Source organism: Dromaius novaehollandiae, chromosome 13 (genome assembly GCF_036370855.1).
Source record: "Dromaius novaehollandiae isolate bDroNov1 chromosome 13, bDroNov1.hap1, whole genome shotgun sequence".
Lineage (NCBI taxonomy): Eukaryota > Metazoa > Chordata > Aves > Casuariiformes > Dromaiidae > Dromaius > Dromaius novaehollandiae.
In genome coordinates, this window is record NC_088110.1 from 1,849,881 (window position 1) to 1,866,392 (window position 16,512).

General features: G+C 53.0%; 1 protein-coding gene across 6 annotated transcripts in view; it reads right to left on the reverse strand.

Annotated features, from left to right (window-relative positions):
* Positions 1-1,280: 1,280 nt before the first annotated feature.
* Positions 1,281-16,512, reverse strand: part of CPNE2 (copine 2) — a 93,857-nt gene continuing 78,625 nt past the window's right edge. For all 6 annotated transcript variants that reach the window (XM_064519353.1, XM_064519350.1, XM_026104089.2 and 3 more), the window contains 3 exons: positions 14,949-15,082; positions 3,316-3,552; positions 1,281-1,878 (listed from right to left, as the gene is read on the reverse strand). In XM_064519353.1, the coding sequence (XP_064375423.1) occupies positions 1,771-1,878; positions 3,316-3,552; positions 14,949-15,082 (479 nt within the window). In that variant the 3' untranslated portion in view covers positions 1,281-1,770. The remainder of the gene's footprint in view (positions 1,879-3,315; positions 3,553-14,948; positions 15,083-16,512) is intronic.

The following is a 16,512-nucleotide window of genomic DNA, read 5'->3' on the forward strand; positions in this document are numbered from 1 at the left end:
TCAAAGCCAGCTTCCCCATTTGGGAAAGGGGGTTGGGGGGCTCTTTCTTTCCCCCCCCCCCCCCCTCTTTCCAGGGGACTTTGCAAGGACACTATTTCACTAAGCAGCCCCACCTTTACCAAGGGTGACGCTGGCACAGGTCCTCACACCACTGGGCCACACAGACCTGCTGGGGAGGGGGGCTCACCATCGGCTTTGGCTTTGTGCTCCGGCCACAGCGCACGAGCTGGCCACGGGGCTGCCTGCGTGGCGGTGGCTCGGCCGCAGCAGTGACAATGGCCATTTCACTATGATGGTCAGTGGCACTCTGCACTCTGCAGCTCTGCTGCAGGCTTTACTCAGGGTGGGCAGCAAGGAGACGTGAAACTCCCCCTGCAAGCAGCTTAGCTGATGAGGAGAAGGCAAGTCAAGTCTAACTGAGTTTGAGCTGAGGCTGAACTGCTGGTGATGCCTGTAAGATATTCAACTTTTTACCAGCCATCTTCAAAAGGCCTTAATCTAGTTAACAACAGAACAAAGCAGTAATTAGCGCTGAAGATATCGCTTTTCTGATCCTCCGCTCAAAAGAACGCCGAGAGAATAGGATTTAATTACCCAGGTGCCGCCACAGCCGATCTTCTGCCTGCCAGCAGTGAGCTTCTGTTACTTAGACTCGGAAAGATTTCTCAAGCTGAAGCGGCAAGGACCTGTCAAACTCCCGCGCCAGTTTGATGCAGGCTCACTGCTCTTCTCCCCAGCTCCCCTGCAACCTGCCCCCCGGCTCTGGGGCAACCTGGCCACCAAGTTACTGCCCGTGCCCCCATGCAGGCAGGAGTGGGCAAAGCATTTGGTACTGCTTCCTTAGGTTCACAAAACTTCCTCAAGGAGTGGCCTGCCTGTCTGCGGGTTTTTTGGGCTTTATTTTCCTCCACGCAGAAGAGTTTGCAGCTTTTGTGATAACTGCAGATGTGGTGAAGCAGTTACAGCCCCAGCAACAGGCCTAGGGGTTGTCTTAAAACAGCATCAAAGGCATGGGAGGTAGGACCATCACCCCGCTGTCACTGCCCAAAAGTTGGATTCTTATTTTTTTTTCTTTTTTTTTTTTAAATCAGCATCACAGTTTTGGGCTTCACGGTGCTGCACTGTGCCACGGAGTAATCCCTGGCCCAGCACCCAGCCCCTGCCTCCAGGCTGGGACTGCGCCACGCTCAGCCACGCTGTGTGCCTGCCACACCAGCCCATATATGAACCCCAGTAAGGTGCTCCAAGACCTTTCGATGGGCCGACTGGATAGGAGAACCTTGTTTTAAATGTGCCAGTTTCTTTATTAACCTGAGTATAACAAATGTAACATGTACACAGTATAAAAATGAACATAGAGCATGACAGAGGTACAACACAGATACATGACCTATACAAGGACCAGTTCATTGAATGATAATAATAATAATATATTAAGTGTATCATTGCTTGGAAAAAGCAAGTTTTGATTGTAAAAATTGTGTCCTGTTCCACTAAAATTATACAAAGTACATTCAATACTGAAAAGTGACTCAACAGAGCAGGACCAGGGCATGGCCTGGCCTCTTAGTGTTACCTCAGCCCAGGACTGTACAAAATGAATCCAGATGCTTCTCTGGGATGCATTTTAAGACCTTAACAATTAAATTAAGAAGTACAAATTTGTGTGTTTTGGGGAGGGGATTCTTCTTTTAAAAGCATGTGAAACATGCACTTTCAGTAAAACCAACAGACTTCAGCAACATGCAGACGGCACTGCCTGGCACGGCTCTACGCAGGCTCTGAGTTGATGGGCGGCAGGTTTTGGTGCTTAAAATACTGCACAACTTGCTGGGGCAGCTCTGCCAGCACGGCTTTGGCCAGAGTTTCCTTGGGGGCCTGCAGAGAAGAAACACAAGCATGAGAACGGCTGTGGGGGACAGACCGAGGGCTCAGCGCCATTTAGGGCAGGCCACCGCAGGTGCCTAGAGAGGAGGAAGAGCAGGGCGAACACGAATTGCCCTTCCCCAGTACTCTCCCAGCTCCAGCCTCCGGCATTTCACTTAATACCCCCTAGAGTCTGTACTGGAAGACACCATGAACAGTATCTAGCCATCTCTTGACACTCAGGATTTCCTACACCTGAGAGTTACACCTTCCTCTTGGGCGATAATTCCCTGGTGGGCAGGCAATAAAACAGCCTCTGTAGGGTAGAAAAAAATCAGGTATCGAGTAACAGTAAGTGAACTGGAAATACACTGATTTGTTGCCAAAAAAAAGATGAAAGATAAGCACAGTTTGATTTTCTGCATCCTTCGGCAATTCTGCCGGCAGCCAGGAGCGGCCAGCGCGTGGCGTAGCTGGAGCCAACCCCCAGCCCAGGGCTGCTCCTGTCCGACTGGGAACAGCGGAGGACTGCAGCTGAGCTCGGCTTTTGTTTCTTCCTCATTAACTTTCCTCCTCCACGAAATGCCAGGTCAGACCCTGGGCAGCTGGAATCCAGCCCGGAGGGATATGGGCAGGGGCAGCGCAGGCGTTACACGAGTTCGTACAGCTGCAAACTGCCGCGGGCGCTTGGTTGGGACCAGGCGTGCTGCCAGCTCACTACTCACCCCCCCCAGGGCAATTCGGCACAAAGCGCTTTGCGAGTGGCGGAGGATCGAGTGGGAGACCCCGGCCACGGGACCGCGGCGAGGGCTGCGAGCCCAGCTCGCCCTGGAGCCCCTGCTGCGCTGCAATCGGCCTCAGTCCCAGGGGCGAGGGACAGCAGAGACTCTCAGCTGCAGCCTGCGAGGGAAACGCGCCAGCCCACGCGTTGAACTGCGTTGGCTCCTGGGTGAACACCAGCACCGCTCTGGGGGAGGCGTAATTTAGCCGTGTAAACCGGGCAACACAGGGGGAGGTGCAAGTCCGCTCGGAAGACGGTGAGCTCTTTCTGCCCCTGGCTGCCTCTGAAGTAGTTGCTCCCAAACCTTTTGGCATCCCCTGGGATCGCTGCCCCTTCTAAGATCATTTCCAAGCTTGTGACCAGATTTCTGGTCAAAATCCCCTTCTCGGGCACAGATTTCCACCCGCTCCCTGGCACCAGGAGGCCCTGGCTGGGTCAGGGCTGCCAGCGCGGGAAGCGCTGCTCGAAGGCCCAAACCAGCGCCACGCGCTGCCTTGCCTCGCTACGGCGTTGCAGGACGGCTTGCCCCACGGTGGGATTGACACCGCAGCCCCGGGCGGGGGGGACGCCCGCTTGCAGCCCAGCGGCAGCACGGACGCGGGGTCCAGCCCCAGGGCAGTCACGGGACGGAGATCCATCCCGCGGGCCCGCGAGCTGCCCACACTCACGTTGCGGAAATCCCGGAAGGGCACGAACTGCACGATGTCGCGGGCGGCTTCCTCGCCAGTGTACGAGCGCAGCACGCGGTTGTCCCCATCCAGGAACTCCATGGCGGCGAAGTCGGCGTTGCCCACCCCCACGATGATGATGGACATGGGCAGCTTGGACGCCTGCACCACGGCATGTCTCGTCTCGTCCATGTCGCTGATGACCCCGTCCGTGATGATGAGGAGGATGAAGTATTGCTGTGGAGATGAGAGCAGAGGGGAGGAAGCAAGCGAGAACTGTAACACCTGCTGATTTCCTGCCAGAGGTAGGAGCAAAGGGAAATCACCAACTAATTTACCACACTTAACGATGGAAAGGAAATGACCTTTGCAAACCTCTGTGTCACAACCCAGAGGAGCTTGAGGCCATGCTACAAGTTCATTCGGGACCTGAAATCCTTCCCACAGAATCACAGGGTGGTCGAGGTTGGAAGGGACCTCTGGAGACCGCCTAGGCCAACCCCCCTGCTCCAGCAGGGTCACCTAGAGCATGTTGCACAGGATCGCATCCAGGTGGGTTTTGGATATCAACTCCAGAGAAGGCGACTCCATAACCTCTCTGGGCAACCTGCTCCAGTGCTCTGTCACCCTCGCAGTAAAGAAGGTTTTTCCTCCTAGTTCCCCTCCCTGCACACAGCAGTGTGGGCATACAACCCACAGCCCAGAAAACCCCGTGCCGTGCTGAACGCGCAGGCCTGCCGCTGCTTTCCCAACACTGCTCATGCTTAAGGTGCCACTTGGATTTTTAACTTGAGCAGGGAATTTCTCCCCGCGCGGCCAGTGACCGCACTGTGCGCTGGAGGAGGTGGCCAGCCTGTCTCGCTGCTGTTTTCCTTTCCGGCACAGCAGAGGGTCTCCGCTCCTTCCCTCCAGTGCCATCTCCGCTTCTGGCGCAGCCTCAGCCATGCACCAGAGAGGGTCTCTGCAGGTGCTGGGCATGGGCGAGCCGCAAAGCCGAGGATGGAGCCCCAGATACTGGCAAACAGATGGTGCCGCAGCCCAAACACCCCCCCAGCCTGCGTTCCTCAGCAGCCCGGCACTATCAGACCAGATGGGGGATGGGCCCCGCGAGCAGGAGGCGAGCACTCGCCCCTCAGTGCTGCTGCCGGATGCCCCTGCAACGCTGGCATCTGCCCGGGGACCGACATGCAACCCCTCACCCAGCCGCCTGCTTCGAGACGGGCTGCCGGGGGTGGCTGAGCCCCCACGGGAGGAAGAGGGCGGACGCCTGGCTTCGCTTCACCAGGCACATTCGAGTCACCATATTACAGATCCCCAGTTTGGGGATCACAGGCCGAGGCAGATGTTTCGGGGAGTCACCTATCACGATTACGAACGCGCCGATTCCAGTGCCCCGGGTGCTTAGCACGAGCTCCACACGCTCATCTCATGGATGAGTTGATCGGACCCCTGCAGCATCCCCAGCTGGTTCAAACGGCTGCTGGTTGCATCTTGGAGCAGCAGTAAACACTCCCGAAAAAAATCCCACTGGCCTTTGCCCGCTTTCCTGGGGGTAAATAAGCGGGTGTGCATGGGCTGAGGAGGAGCACTGCTCCGAGCGCCCCAAGGAGATGAAACCTCGTGGCATAGGCACAGCCAACACAGACAGGGAGGTCAGAGCTCAGCCAGCAGCACATTTTTATGCTAGGAAAATACCAAAGGTCAAAACCGAACGCTCTTAAGAGAAATGCTGCATTTGTTTCGACACACTTTTCGTCAAGGTTTCTGCTCAAAAGGGGCAAATTGCCTGGTCGCTCACACCCCCTGCACGGATGCCAGAACAGGCCCTGCTCAAAGCCGCCTTCCGACTTGTTTTGGCCCCTTACCCCGTGGCGACGGAGCGAGTTTCTCGGGCTCAACAAACATTTAATCATTTCTACAGAGCGGAACAGCTCCCGCAGAAAAGCACCTGTGTTGGCTGGCCCTCTGCATGCACCCAGGAGCCCAGAAGAGCAGGTCCGCTCCTGAACTCAGCTCCGCGAGTCTGCGACATGCGGACACCAGAAAAGACCAGCTCGTCCATCTCCTCCACCTCGGGGGAGCGCAATGCTTCAATTTTGGCGCATTAGGCATCCTCTGTGCGCTGGAGAAATGACGAAAAATAAGCACTTAAGAGCATTAAAGCTCTTTGTTTCCCTCCTCATTCCTTCCATTTCCTCACAAAACCACTAGCTCAGAAATCCTAGAAGCAGCAAGAGAAGGAATACAGCCCAAAGCCCATTTTCTTGTTTTTTTCTCCAGCCCACATCTTGTCTCCTGAAATCTTCCCTAAGTGTTTGCTGCTTTCCACCCTCCCTTGTGTTAAACTCCAAGTACAAATTAGGCTTGTTCACGTTTAAATAAGACACAAGGCTTCCCAAGGACTTAAAAATAACTGCAGCAAGCATGTATCGAACGTGCCTGGGAGGGAAATGGCCCCGAGTCAGAGCCGCGTTTCAAGCACAGGGCTTCAGTCTCCCGGATTCAGACACACTTCAGTCTTTCCACGTCTGAGGATGCTTTTCCGAATCCAGGGCAGCGAGCCAGCCCCCTTCCTAAATCTGTCTGCTCAGTGAGCGTCAGCCCTGCCGGCTAAGCACCGTCTGAAATTTAGGGCTTTCTTAAAGCCGAACTTTTCAGAGCGAATTGTGTGAGTGATGGGAGATGTTAGTATGAGTGACGGGTGTGAAGAGCAGGACTCAAGAGTTGGAGAGCTGAGGGTAAAAAAAGCCTCTCTACTTTTTCCATCCCTGCCTTGCCTCATACACTCTCCCCCCTCCTTTTTTTCCCAAAGCAGAGTTGGCTTCTGAAACCGCTTTTGGGTCGTGCATGCCAAAGCGGCCATGCTGTAGGACCACGGCGATGCAGGGATCCAGCTCCAAACCACCAGCGACCTGCAGAGAGCTGCCGGGCTGCTAGTGCTGCCGGGGCCCCCGTTTGCCCTGAGCTTTCTGCTCAGAGGGGACATTCGTCCCGACAAGCATGAGCTGAAACAGGGGGATTCTGTGGTCTAGCCAGACACACGCAGGCCGGCTAGAAAAAAGAAAAATGTTTTCTAGCGGGAGATTTATAGAGGAATGAAGGGTCTAGTTTCCAGAATTAGCATCAACAATAATTTTTGGTATTAGGCTTTGCTTCCCCCCCCCCCGCCCCGCTTACTAAACTCCAGGAGAAGACTGCCTGCATGCTCTGCATGCTTTTACACCAGTGGCTGGTACTGGGCACTACTGGAAGCAGGAGAACTGACTGGGGCCTGGCCCCATCTAGGACCCTCTACAGAAGGAAGAGTAAAACCTCGAGGACAATGGCAGATAACAAGCAAAACTTTAAGTGATTCCACCCTTTCTCCCAGTATTTGCAAAAAAAAAAAAAAAAAAAAAAAAAAAAGACGCAGTGCAAACTTTGCCTCTGTGCATGTTCAAAGAGAAGGAAACACGAAATCCCGTCTCCTCTGTTCCTCCTTTCTGCAAAAATCCCTGACGGGATCAGGGAGAAGCACTACCAACTATGCAGGAGAAGAGGCAGGAGCAGAGCTCAGGAGCTGCTTGTTGCTACATATTTCAGAGGCCAAGTGAAACACGCGGCGATACTGGAGATCACCGTTGAAGCCCGGAGGGGCGGCAGCAGAGGAATCCCGGGGGGGCACCGCACGCCGCGGCATCGCCTGGAGAGTCCCCAGACTGGCCACGGCAGTTTTAGACTGGCTCCTTTTGGAGCCGGAGGGACGACTTCTCTCCTCCAGCCCTCGAGCCCTCCCGCAACCCCGAGCCTGTCGCCTGCGTTGGGAGGCTGAGGAGGAGCCCTGCTGCACTCGAGAGCTGTGCGTCGCCCAGGTGCCTGCCCGCGGCAAGGCTTAGCGCTGCGACCAGGCACCGCGGGCCCAGCAGAACGAGCAGCTGGCCTGCCTGGGTGAACCAGTGTGGCCTAGGCCGAGGGAAAAGGCTGGGAAGCAGTATAAAAAAAGGTCCATCACCTGGGATGCTTGTTCCCATTTCCCCCGGGAGCAGAAGCCTGCAAGACCCAGTCCTCGCCCCACACCCGCCCTGCAGCCCCGGCAGCTTAGGAGCCCTGGCTGCAGTTTCCACTGGGCATTTCATAAGCTGAGCACGCAGTTCCCACGGAAAGGGAATAGAAACTAAGCCTGCCTGGAAAAGCCAGACCTGGACTCCTCAGGGACTGCAAACACGCACTGACCAAGCCAGATGCGTGTGTGTCAGGCAGCCAGTGCTGACCAACAAGGTGGGAGGGTTGTTCAAAGAGGTTTTGAGGCGGCAGTGCAAACTCTCCCAGGAGCACAGCCCACAAGAATCCGGTTCAGGGGGGTGAGACACAAGCCAGCTCAGATGCACAGATGCCACCGGTCTCACCTGCACAGCGGTGGCTCTGATTTGCAATTTGAGGCATCAGTAAATGCCACCCAAAGGCAATGCATGGGTGCAGGCGACCTGCTTCTGGTTGACCACCCGCGCTACCCAGGGAATACGCAGCGCTAACGTGGCACATGTCTCTGCCGACCTGACGTCGGAGCCGCCGGACTCTCCCTGCGTCCAGCCCGCACGGTGCCATGGGCCCGGGATGCTTCTGACCCCCATGAGCCGGCGGCAGTGACAGAGGCAGCCTGCTCGTCCCCCCAAGAGCACATTCCCTCGGAGGCAGGTCAGCGCCCCTCCGTCCTCCTCGGACCCTTCATCTGACGCCGGGTACAGCCGGCCGCCACGCTGACATCCCGACGCCGCCCGAACCCCGTACCAACCCGAGCCCGCGTCAGCTGCTCCCGCTCAGAGCAGAGCGCCGCGGCCTCGCAGCAGCGGGAAGGCACAGGGGGAGCTGCCGCTGCCTGAGTTTTAGGGCTAGCGACAGCAAGAGAAATCAAAGCCGGACCGAAGAACCAGCTCTCTGGAGAGGGAGGGAGAGGAGATGCATCTAAATGAGGCTCCCTGCCAGAGAGGCTGCAGACGTGCAGATAACGAACGGCGTGGTAACCCCCCGGCCTTGCTCCAGCTGTACTGGCCCTCATTTATTTGCTTAGCGATTATTCAATGCCGCCGTCTCCCACTGAAAGCACGCAGGGAAGGCCGAGCTCTAATTACAACTGTGCTTTAAAAATCCAGATTTTTAACAATATCAGACCACTAATGACACCGCAGTGGGACACAAGTTCAGCCGGAGTAAAGACAGGGCTGGGCAAACGATTAGGTGGTGAAAGCTGCAGCCTGAAAACCTCCCGGCACCCAGTGCACAGACAGCGCCCAGCACAAGGATGCGAGTCGCGGCCCTCCTCAGCGCCTCCTCGGATAATTAAGCCCATCCAGGTTGTAGGCCGTGTCGGGCTCGCAGGCTGCCAGGTGAAACTCTGGAGCAGGAAAAAATAATAATAATTTCTCAGCACGTAACGCAGAGCACGTTACCCCGTCACACAAACCCACATGCTCGGCCGGGCTGGAGATCCTTCTTCGTGTGCAGCGCAGGTCGCCAGCACGCAAACCTGCCGTCTGACCGGGCAGCACTGTTCGCCGTTTCTCTTCTTTTTGTTGTTAAATGGCTGATCTCTGAATCTGACACGAGCTTTGGGGGATGATTACTGATTATTTGTTAACAAAATCAGCAATTGGACTCGGATGCACAAGCAAGACTCCAAGGGATTAGGTGGCATTAAACAGCATGCAGCAAGAAAAGAGGAGGTTTGGAAAGCAGGGATCCTGCTGGAAAGGTGTGTTTTAATTCCCCAAAGCTTATTAATCCTTCCCTGATCAAGCTGGACGCCCGTAATCTCTCCCTCGCTCCCTCCTCCCCGACACACACACATTTGAGTGCTTCCATCCCCTAAGAGCTGGCGGCTCCTTTGTTTGTGATCCATGTTGCCATGGAAAAAGTACAAGGGTTTGGGGTTTATCTGCAATGTTAGGAAAAAGCACCTCTGCCACACAGAGCTTAATGAGACCGGGAGGAAAAGGAGGGCTCAGATCCGGCAAAGGCAGCCAGGCGCGTGCCGCAGGCTGGCCCACAGCACCCCCGGAGCGGGGCAGCGAGCGCGAGCCCGGGGCAGGCACCGGGCGAGAGCTGCATCTGCGTTTGCGCTTCCCGCAGTTCTGCCAAGTCTCCCAGGCAGCTTCTCGGCACATTGTCACCCCAGCTGCCCACCCTCTGCTGCTCTCCGTGGAGGTGGCACGGGAAATCCAGCTCGGAGGAGCACAGAAGGTGCCTCTGTGAAGATCTGCCTGGCCAGGCGGCCAAGACCTGGGCAGCCAGATGGGCAACAACGTCCGGGCAATGAAGCCAGCTATAAAGCCAGAGGTGCTAATCCTGTACAGGTGACTTTTGGAAAGGTCTAGTGCTGCGCACAGAGAGATCCCCCAAAAGGTGTTACGAGCACCTTTGCCTCGGCCCTCCCCAGCTGGGACTAGAAGTCCACCCTCCAAAGGGGCCCTTGCTCTTTGGCCATGTAGCTCCTGCGCCCCACATGAACGGGGCCTCCTTTCGAGCAACTCCTCCGCTCTGTGGGAGCCGCAGTAGAAGTAAGCCCAGCCACTTCTGCCTGGTCTGCACCTTAAATCTCCCCCATCAGCAAAACCCATCCATTGCAACCACACTGCTACGTTTCCAAGCGTCAAAAGACAAAGATGCAGTACAGACGCATCAACTTTAACCAGCGATTTCCCACCCAGTCAAAAAGCTTCTGCAGAGCAGCTGAAGGCAGCCTCAGGGAGAGTCAAGACTGGAGAAACAGCCTCCCAAGTGGCTTTTCAAGCCATGACGGTGCAGTGGAGACGGGACTAAGCGAGGATGCTCTTTCCATGGTTCAGAAACACAAGCCCAGGTTGCATGTTTCCCTCCACGCTTAGAAAAGCTGCCATGTGGAGTACAGTTCCACCTGCACGATTGCTCTGAACCTCCCAAACCTCCCGACCTCTCAACAGATCCACGCCAGAACTGTTTACTATTCATTTTTTTCAGCTGGCTGATGGTGCCCTCCAATGTGCTTACAAAGCAAACAAAAACACCCATTGCTGGTTTCATGCCTAAAAATAAAATGCGCCTTTCTCCCTGAAAAGAGGCTGCTGTCATCTTCCCAGCCGGTGGCTCTTTGTTATGAGGCTATTATTAAAGATGACATTGTTGAGGGTGGTTTTGCTGTATGCATTTAAGATTGGATCAAAGAGGAGAAGGCCACAGGGGAGTGAAAACCCTTATCAATAATTCTTTGTGCTTCCAAAAAAGAAAGAGCCAATTCAGACTTGCCTATGATGGAACTATTACTTTACTGCGTATTATTTAAAATCTCCCTTGATTAAACTATTAGTGCCAACGGAGGGGTGCAATTTGCATATGATTAGTGCCGCTGTTCAATGCAGGGCCTGTGCGCCTGTCCCCCCCCACACTCTCGATTTCTGCCATAGAAAGAGAAGACTAAAAATGAGGAGTGATCTGGATTTACACTGAATTAAACCAAATTCAGACTTTCATACAACAAGATAAGTGCATAACTGCAGCAGGCACCGGAGACTCCGGCAGCAAGGAGCTCTTCTAAGTAGGGGGAGATGGAGCAGGAAGCACTGAAAAGACATTAGGATCAGGGAGGGGATGGCAGGAAGCATTAAGACTCCCTTGAAAAGGCAGCAACTGAAGTGGCTTATTTTAATTAAGAAGCTGAACCAAAAAAGAGAAGAAAAAGGCAGTATTTCCATGTGCCCACAGCTGGGAAAAGATGAGCACGTAAGGCAAGGCAGGAAATGGGTTCCCTCAGAGAGAGGACTGCGTGGTTTCAGATGCAACCAGCTCTGCTCCAACGATGAACCAAGAAAGCTTTTACGTTAGCTGCTCACCCCAAACCAGCTGCTGCCACCCATGTGCTTCTGCCCAAGCTGAGCTGGTTTTGGCCAGCAAAGCATGGAAAGCCATTTCCTGCTCTCTGCAGGGAGTGGGGTTAGACCTGCCGGCTTCCTCGGACAGACGGCTCCTTCGGCTCCTGAGGGCACGTACAAGCCAGTTTGCCACAACGGCTTTGAAATCGGACCCCAGCACTAATGGAAAAATGAGAGGTAAAAGAAGAGTAGTGAGCCATTTTTTCAGACAGCCAGAGAAACTCTGAGACACTGGAAATGAAGACCAGGATGATTACCCCAGCAAAACAGGAAGGGTAGAGCCAGGTTTTAACAGGAAAAAGCCTTCAAGAAACGCTGCTTCACTCCCACAGGTCACTTGTGCCAACTAAGGCAACTTCGGATACGCTGGAGTAACTTGGCTCTGAGCTCACACTGCAATCCTGCACCCTCAAGGCAACGGAGCTGGTGTAAAAAGGCAGCTCAGCCGCAGGCAGATCCACATCAAGCCCCTCCAAACTGCAATTCCTGCCGCAGGTCAGAGGGCTCCATTCGGCGAATGGATACGACTGTGGATGCTGTCAAGAACAGCCTTTACAGTCATTGCTGCCCACACTCGTTCGTTCACACAGGGCAGGGTCTCAGGAGAATCTGTTTCTCCAGCTCCCTCTCCAGGGACTCCACATTCAAGCTGGTGCAACAAGCTTTTTGGGTCCTGCCTCTACATCAGCCCAAATGAGCTCCTTACAGTCTTAAGATGCTCTTCGCACCATGAAGGAGGCATCTTAATTACCAGTGGCATGGCTGGACTGATGGCTGCAGCTCCCCAGTGCCTCCCGGCACGCGGATCCAGACACGTCGGCAGTTGTACCATCCAGCTAATCCGGTTCTCTTTAAACCAGTTGTGGTTTCTTCTCTTGCTCCAGCATCACCCTCCAAGTAACGTGCTGGCATGGTCTGTCTCGCACACAAGAGCCTCGTGGCCTGGTGCAGTGGAGCGCAGTTGTAGGGGGCCTCTGTGCTAATAAGCAGCTTTTTGACATATGGATGTAAACAGTGTGATGGACTAATTAACTGCGACTTCGAGGACTGCTGAGCGGCTGGAGGCAGCCACTTGGGAACCCAAATTCTGGCTCTGAATCCATTGTCTGTCCAAGTAGCGTGAAAAGCAATGCTAAAATAGAGCCATCCGATGGTTTTCTGATTTTTATATTTAAGGAGGAAAACCAAAAAGGTCTTCTCCAAGCAAAAGGTCCAAGTCCAATTGTCAGCCACATCACAAACATTATACTGGAAGCCACCGCACACCCCAGGCAAGCAGTGTGGTCGTGCTGCAAGAGGATTGCACTGCTCAGGGCAATTTTCTTGATAAGGAGACAAATGGGGTTGCTCTGTCATTTTCCAAGGCTAGAAGTATACCACCAAGTCCCTCTAGGAGGATCTCTGAAGAGATCTTCACTGAGGAGGGGGAGATGCTTTAACCAAGATGATCTTCCTCCAACTGCTTGTTGTGTGTTGAAGTGAAAGAAGCCAAGGTTTAAAAACACTCAAAGAACCTCTTTCCAGTTGCTCAGGTTTCCCATTCTTATTACAGCAGGATTATCACCATCCTAGTTCCCTCATGGTCCCGAGGACAGCCCAATTAATCCTGCACCACACAGAAGCAGACTATTTTGAAAGTAAGAGGACCACATTCTCCAGGACTATTATTCCTCCTTTTGCAAGAATATAATGTACTATAAGAACTCCATTGTGCATTCTGTGAAAAAAATCACTTCCTTTAGCTTGTCTGATATCCATTATCAAGTCATTTCCTGAGGTATTTCACAGGCCTTGTTCATAAAAATTAGGGAGAAATCAATCGACTTTTTTTTACCATTCATGATTTTATGCATCTCTACTGTTGGGTCCCGGTCTCACCTCTTCTCATATGAAAGCTGCTCCATGACTCTGAACATCCTGGTCAGCTCTCTCACTACCATTTCCAGGGCTACTTGATCATTTTTGAGGTGATGTGACCAGAATTTCATACGGTACTCAAGACATTTGTATAAATTCAAGGGACACCCATCTCATGACATTTCCTGCCTTGGTCTCAGTTCACTCCCCAATAATTTCTGATTTTCAATAGCTGCAATTTTGTTGACTGTTGTCAAGTTTTTGGGCTTTTTCTTTTTTCCAAGAAGCATCTGCAGCAACTCTACATTCTCTGTCTAAAGTGATGACAGCTAACTTAGAGCCCGTGGCTGGGCTTTGTAGACAGGGTTAGTTTTAACACTCTGCCATGTGCTTTCCATTCATCAACATGGGGCAAAGGAATAGCAGATGAATTTCGGCCACTAGGGATAAGGAGCTCTTCCCTCAATTGTTCGCAGGCAGCTTTAATCTCAGCTCCCCTAAATAGTTTGGTATCATTGGCCAGCTTTTGTCTGCTCAACATTTCATGTGACTGGGAAAGGAAGTTTATCAGTGAAGCTGCAGCCACCACAAGACTTCAGACAGACAAAATCATCTGCCATCCTGTTGGCTGTTCCTTCCACCTGGCAAATTTGTTGTATTTTTTGCTAAATCCGAACCAGGTGCTTTCTCCTACGATTAGCCAGGGCTGAAGCCGGCTCTGCACCACCTCTCCCACAGCATTACGGCCACTTGGGCAGGTTTGGGAGGGCACAGAAACAATGCCAGGTCCCCAGGTTCCTCTGCTGTGCCTCAGGGGAACCTCCTGGCCGAAGGACCTTGCCTCACCACTTCCATCTTTGGAGCAAAGGGAAAGCAGAGACACAAAGTCAGAGCTCAGGCCTTGCCTTCCACTGCCAAAACCCCTCGGGACCGCCACCATACTGTCAAATCTAAAGAAAAGCGAGACACCGGGGTGTACTCTGAGGCTGTTAGTGGAGCCAGCCACTGCCAGGAGAAGGGGGAGAGGGCTGGCTGGTGTGCTGATCCCACTGGCCCTTTACGACAACTGCAAATACCAGTAACAGCCTCCTCCCACACAGGAATTGAGCCCTTGTCTCTTCTGATGTGAAAGCGAGTGAACAGAGTCCACTGTGACAATTTATCCACCCAGTAATCCAGTGAGTACCTTGCTCTACTCATTCTTAGTGTGCCCTGTGTAAGGTCCAGCAGACCTCTTTCATCTCCTGCCTTCAGAGCAAACTTGCTTCCAATGCCAGGTTAGAAGAGAACAAACTGCCTACAGAAAAGCCAGGTCCAGACAAAGGCATAAGGCACGATCATGTGGCTGTAAAGACTGGCCTAGTATGGAATAGCACTATCGCTAGCTGCCACCCCCTCTGTCCTCTCTCTTCCTCTGTATCTTGTGGATCATCTCTTTCGCAGCCCTACCAGAGCACAAGGTTGGGGTGATGCATATTGCCACAGAGTGAGTGAATTCACCATGGCAGCTTCTCACAGATGAGGACCAGAGGCAATCTCACGGGGAAGCTGTGACACTCTGCAGGATTACAGCAGCCCAGTGAATAACTAAATGAGGGTGGACAGCAACAACACGTCATATTGAGGTCCATGCCAGGGATGCGCTGTTCAGTACAGCCGGAGAGACAGCACCTATTAGACTACCCAGGAAGTCAAAAGAGCACACAGCCAGGGCTGATGACTGCCAGGGTGTCCGGGTCGTCTGGGTGGATTCAATTCTCTAGTGGGTCTTTTCCACCTGGCCCTTCTGCAACCTCACATCTTCAAGGGGGCACCCAGATGTGGAACCCAACAACTCCCTGTGAAATGCTGAGCCAAGGCAGTGACATCGATAAAGAGAGGAACAGTCGAACTTACAGTCGCAAACTCCTGCTGGGTTGCCTGAGCTGCAAACCGGGCCACATGATTGACGATAGGAGAGAAGTTGGTCGGTCCGTAGAAGCGGATGTGAGGCAGGCAGGCTGAGTACGCTTGGACAATGCCCTCAACACCTTCAGGGAAACCAGAGAAGCCAAACATTACAATATGCAACATCCCAGCCAGCCACCAGTACAATTCCATGTTCCAAACATAATTCACGAATAATTCCATGTGGTCTGAAGTTACAAAACATTTTTTCCCCAGACCCTTCCAGCTCATCAAGTTTCATCCAGCTGCGCTCAAATTTTCTAAAAACAGGGCTTTGCTCGTCAGTCACTTTGTAGCAGATTCTCAGACCTCCTCAGTAAGAGAGGCCTTATGGCACTCACAGTCAAACAAAGTTTTCCTTGTGTTTCTGCAAAAATCTCCAAAAACCGGACAAAGAAGAAGAGCAAAAAGAAAAGCACTTCCTAGTCTCTGAGTGTAACCAAAAACCAGATAGGCACAGAGCAGACGAGGTAGCAGAGAGAAGCAGAAACACCTTGGGAGCTTACAAACGGTGTTTGGGAAGCACCACTCTGACCTGCAAGCCATCAGAGACTCTTTTGCTTCTGTCACACCATGAACCTGTCCAAGAAGGTTTTTCTGCCAGTTGGTTGGCCAGGACTATCCTTCCCAACTCACGTAAGGCAGAAAAATAAGCCAACCTTAGAAGTTTCTTTATGAACTGTTTGCCAGCATTAGCAAGGGGATAAGGATTAACCTCTTACAATGTACAGTTTACAGCTGTATTGATGCTGCAACTCGTTTCTAAGATCCTTGTGCTTTTGCATCAAATGGCCAAGCTTTCACGGTGCAGCTTGTTTAGCTCTGAAGTTCCCCATTTCTTATTAGGGGAACCACATTTCTTTGAGAACAGCTTAAATCCCCTGGCCTCAATCTGCACCATAAAGACACACAAAAGGAAATAAACAGGACGTTACCCTCAGAGGCAAAGGGGGACTGCACTGCACTGCACTGCCTTGCCTTGAGGGTCATCTCATGTCACCTAGGAGAGCAGGCAGCAAGAGAGCCCTGTGAACCCCCTGCCACACTTGGGCTTTTATATGGGATGGCAGTGAGCACTCCCACTCCAGCTGTGCCCTGAATTCTCAGCTGCTCCCATCCCTTTACCTCTCTTTTAAAGTGTCTCTGCACACATAAATCACACGTACCTGCTCTTACACACATGCAGATGCACAAACTCCCTTTACAGACAGGAAGAAAGACCGAATGAGATTCTGCTTTGCAACCTCTCCCACCACCCTTTCTTCCTGATGGGTCATGACTTGGGACCGGCCAATTTTCAGGAGATAAACCACCACATTGGACAGAGCACTGATGTGCAGTTTACCCATCACTTCCATTGCTTTTACAGCCCTGACCCCGCAACCACTTGGATGCAAACAGTATCCGAACTGCATTTCACAGGATGCCGCAATGGGGCTGGCAGGGCCAGACAGGGGCCCAGCAGTTCTCCTGCCTGCATGAAACTGCTGTGTGATATCAAGCCAAATCACTT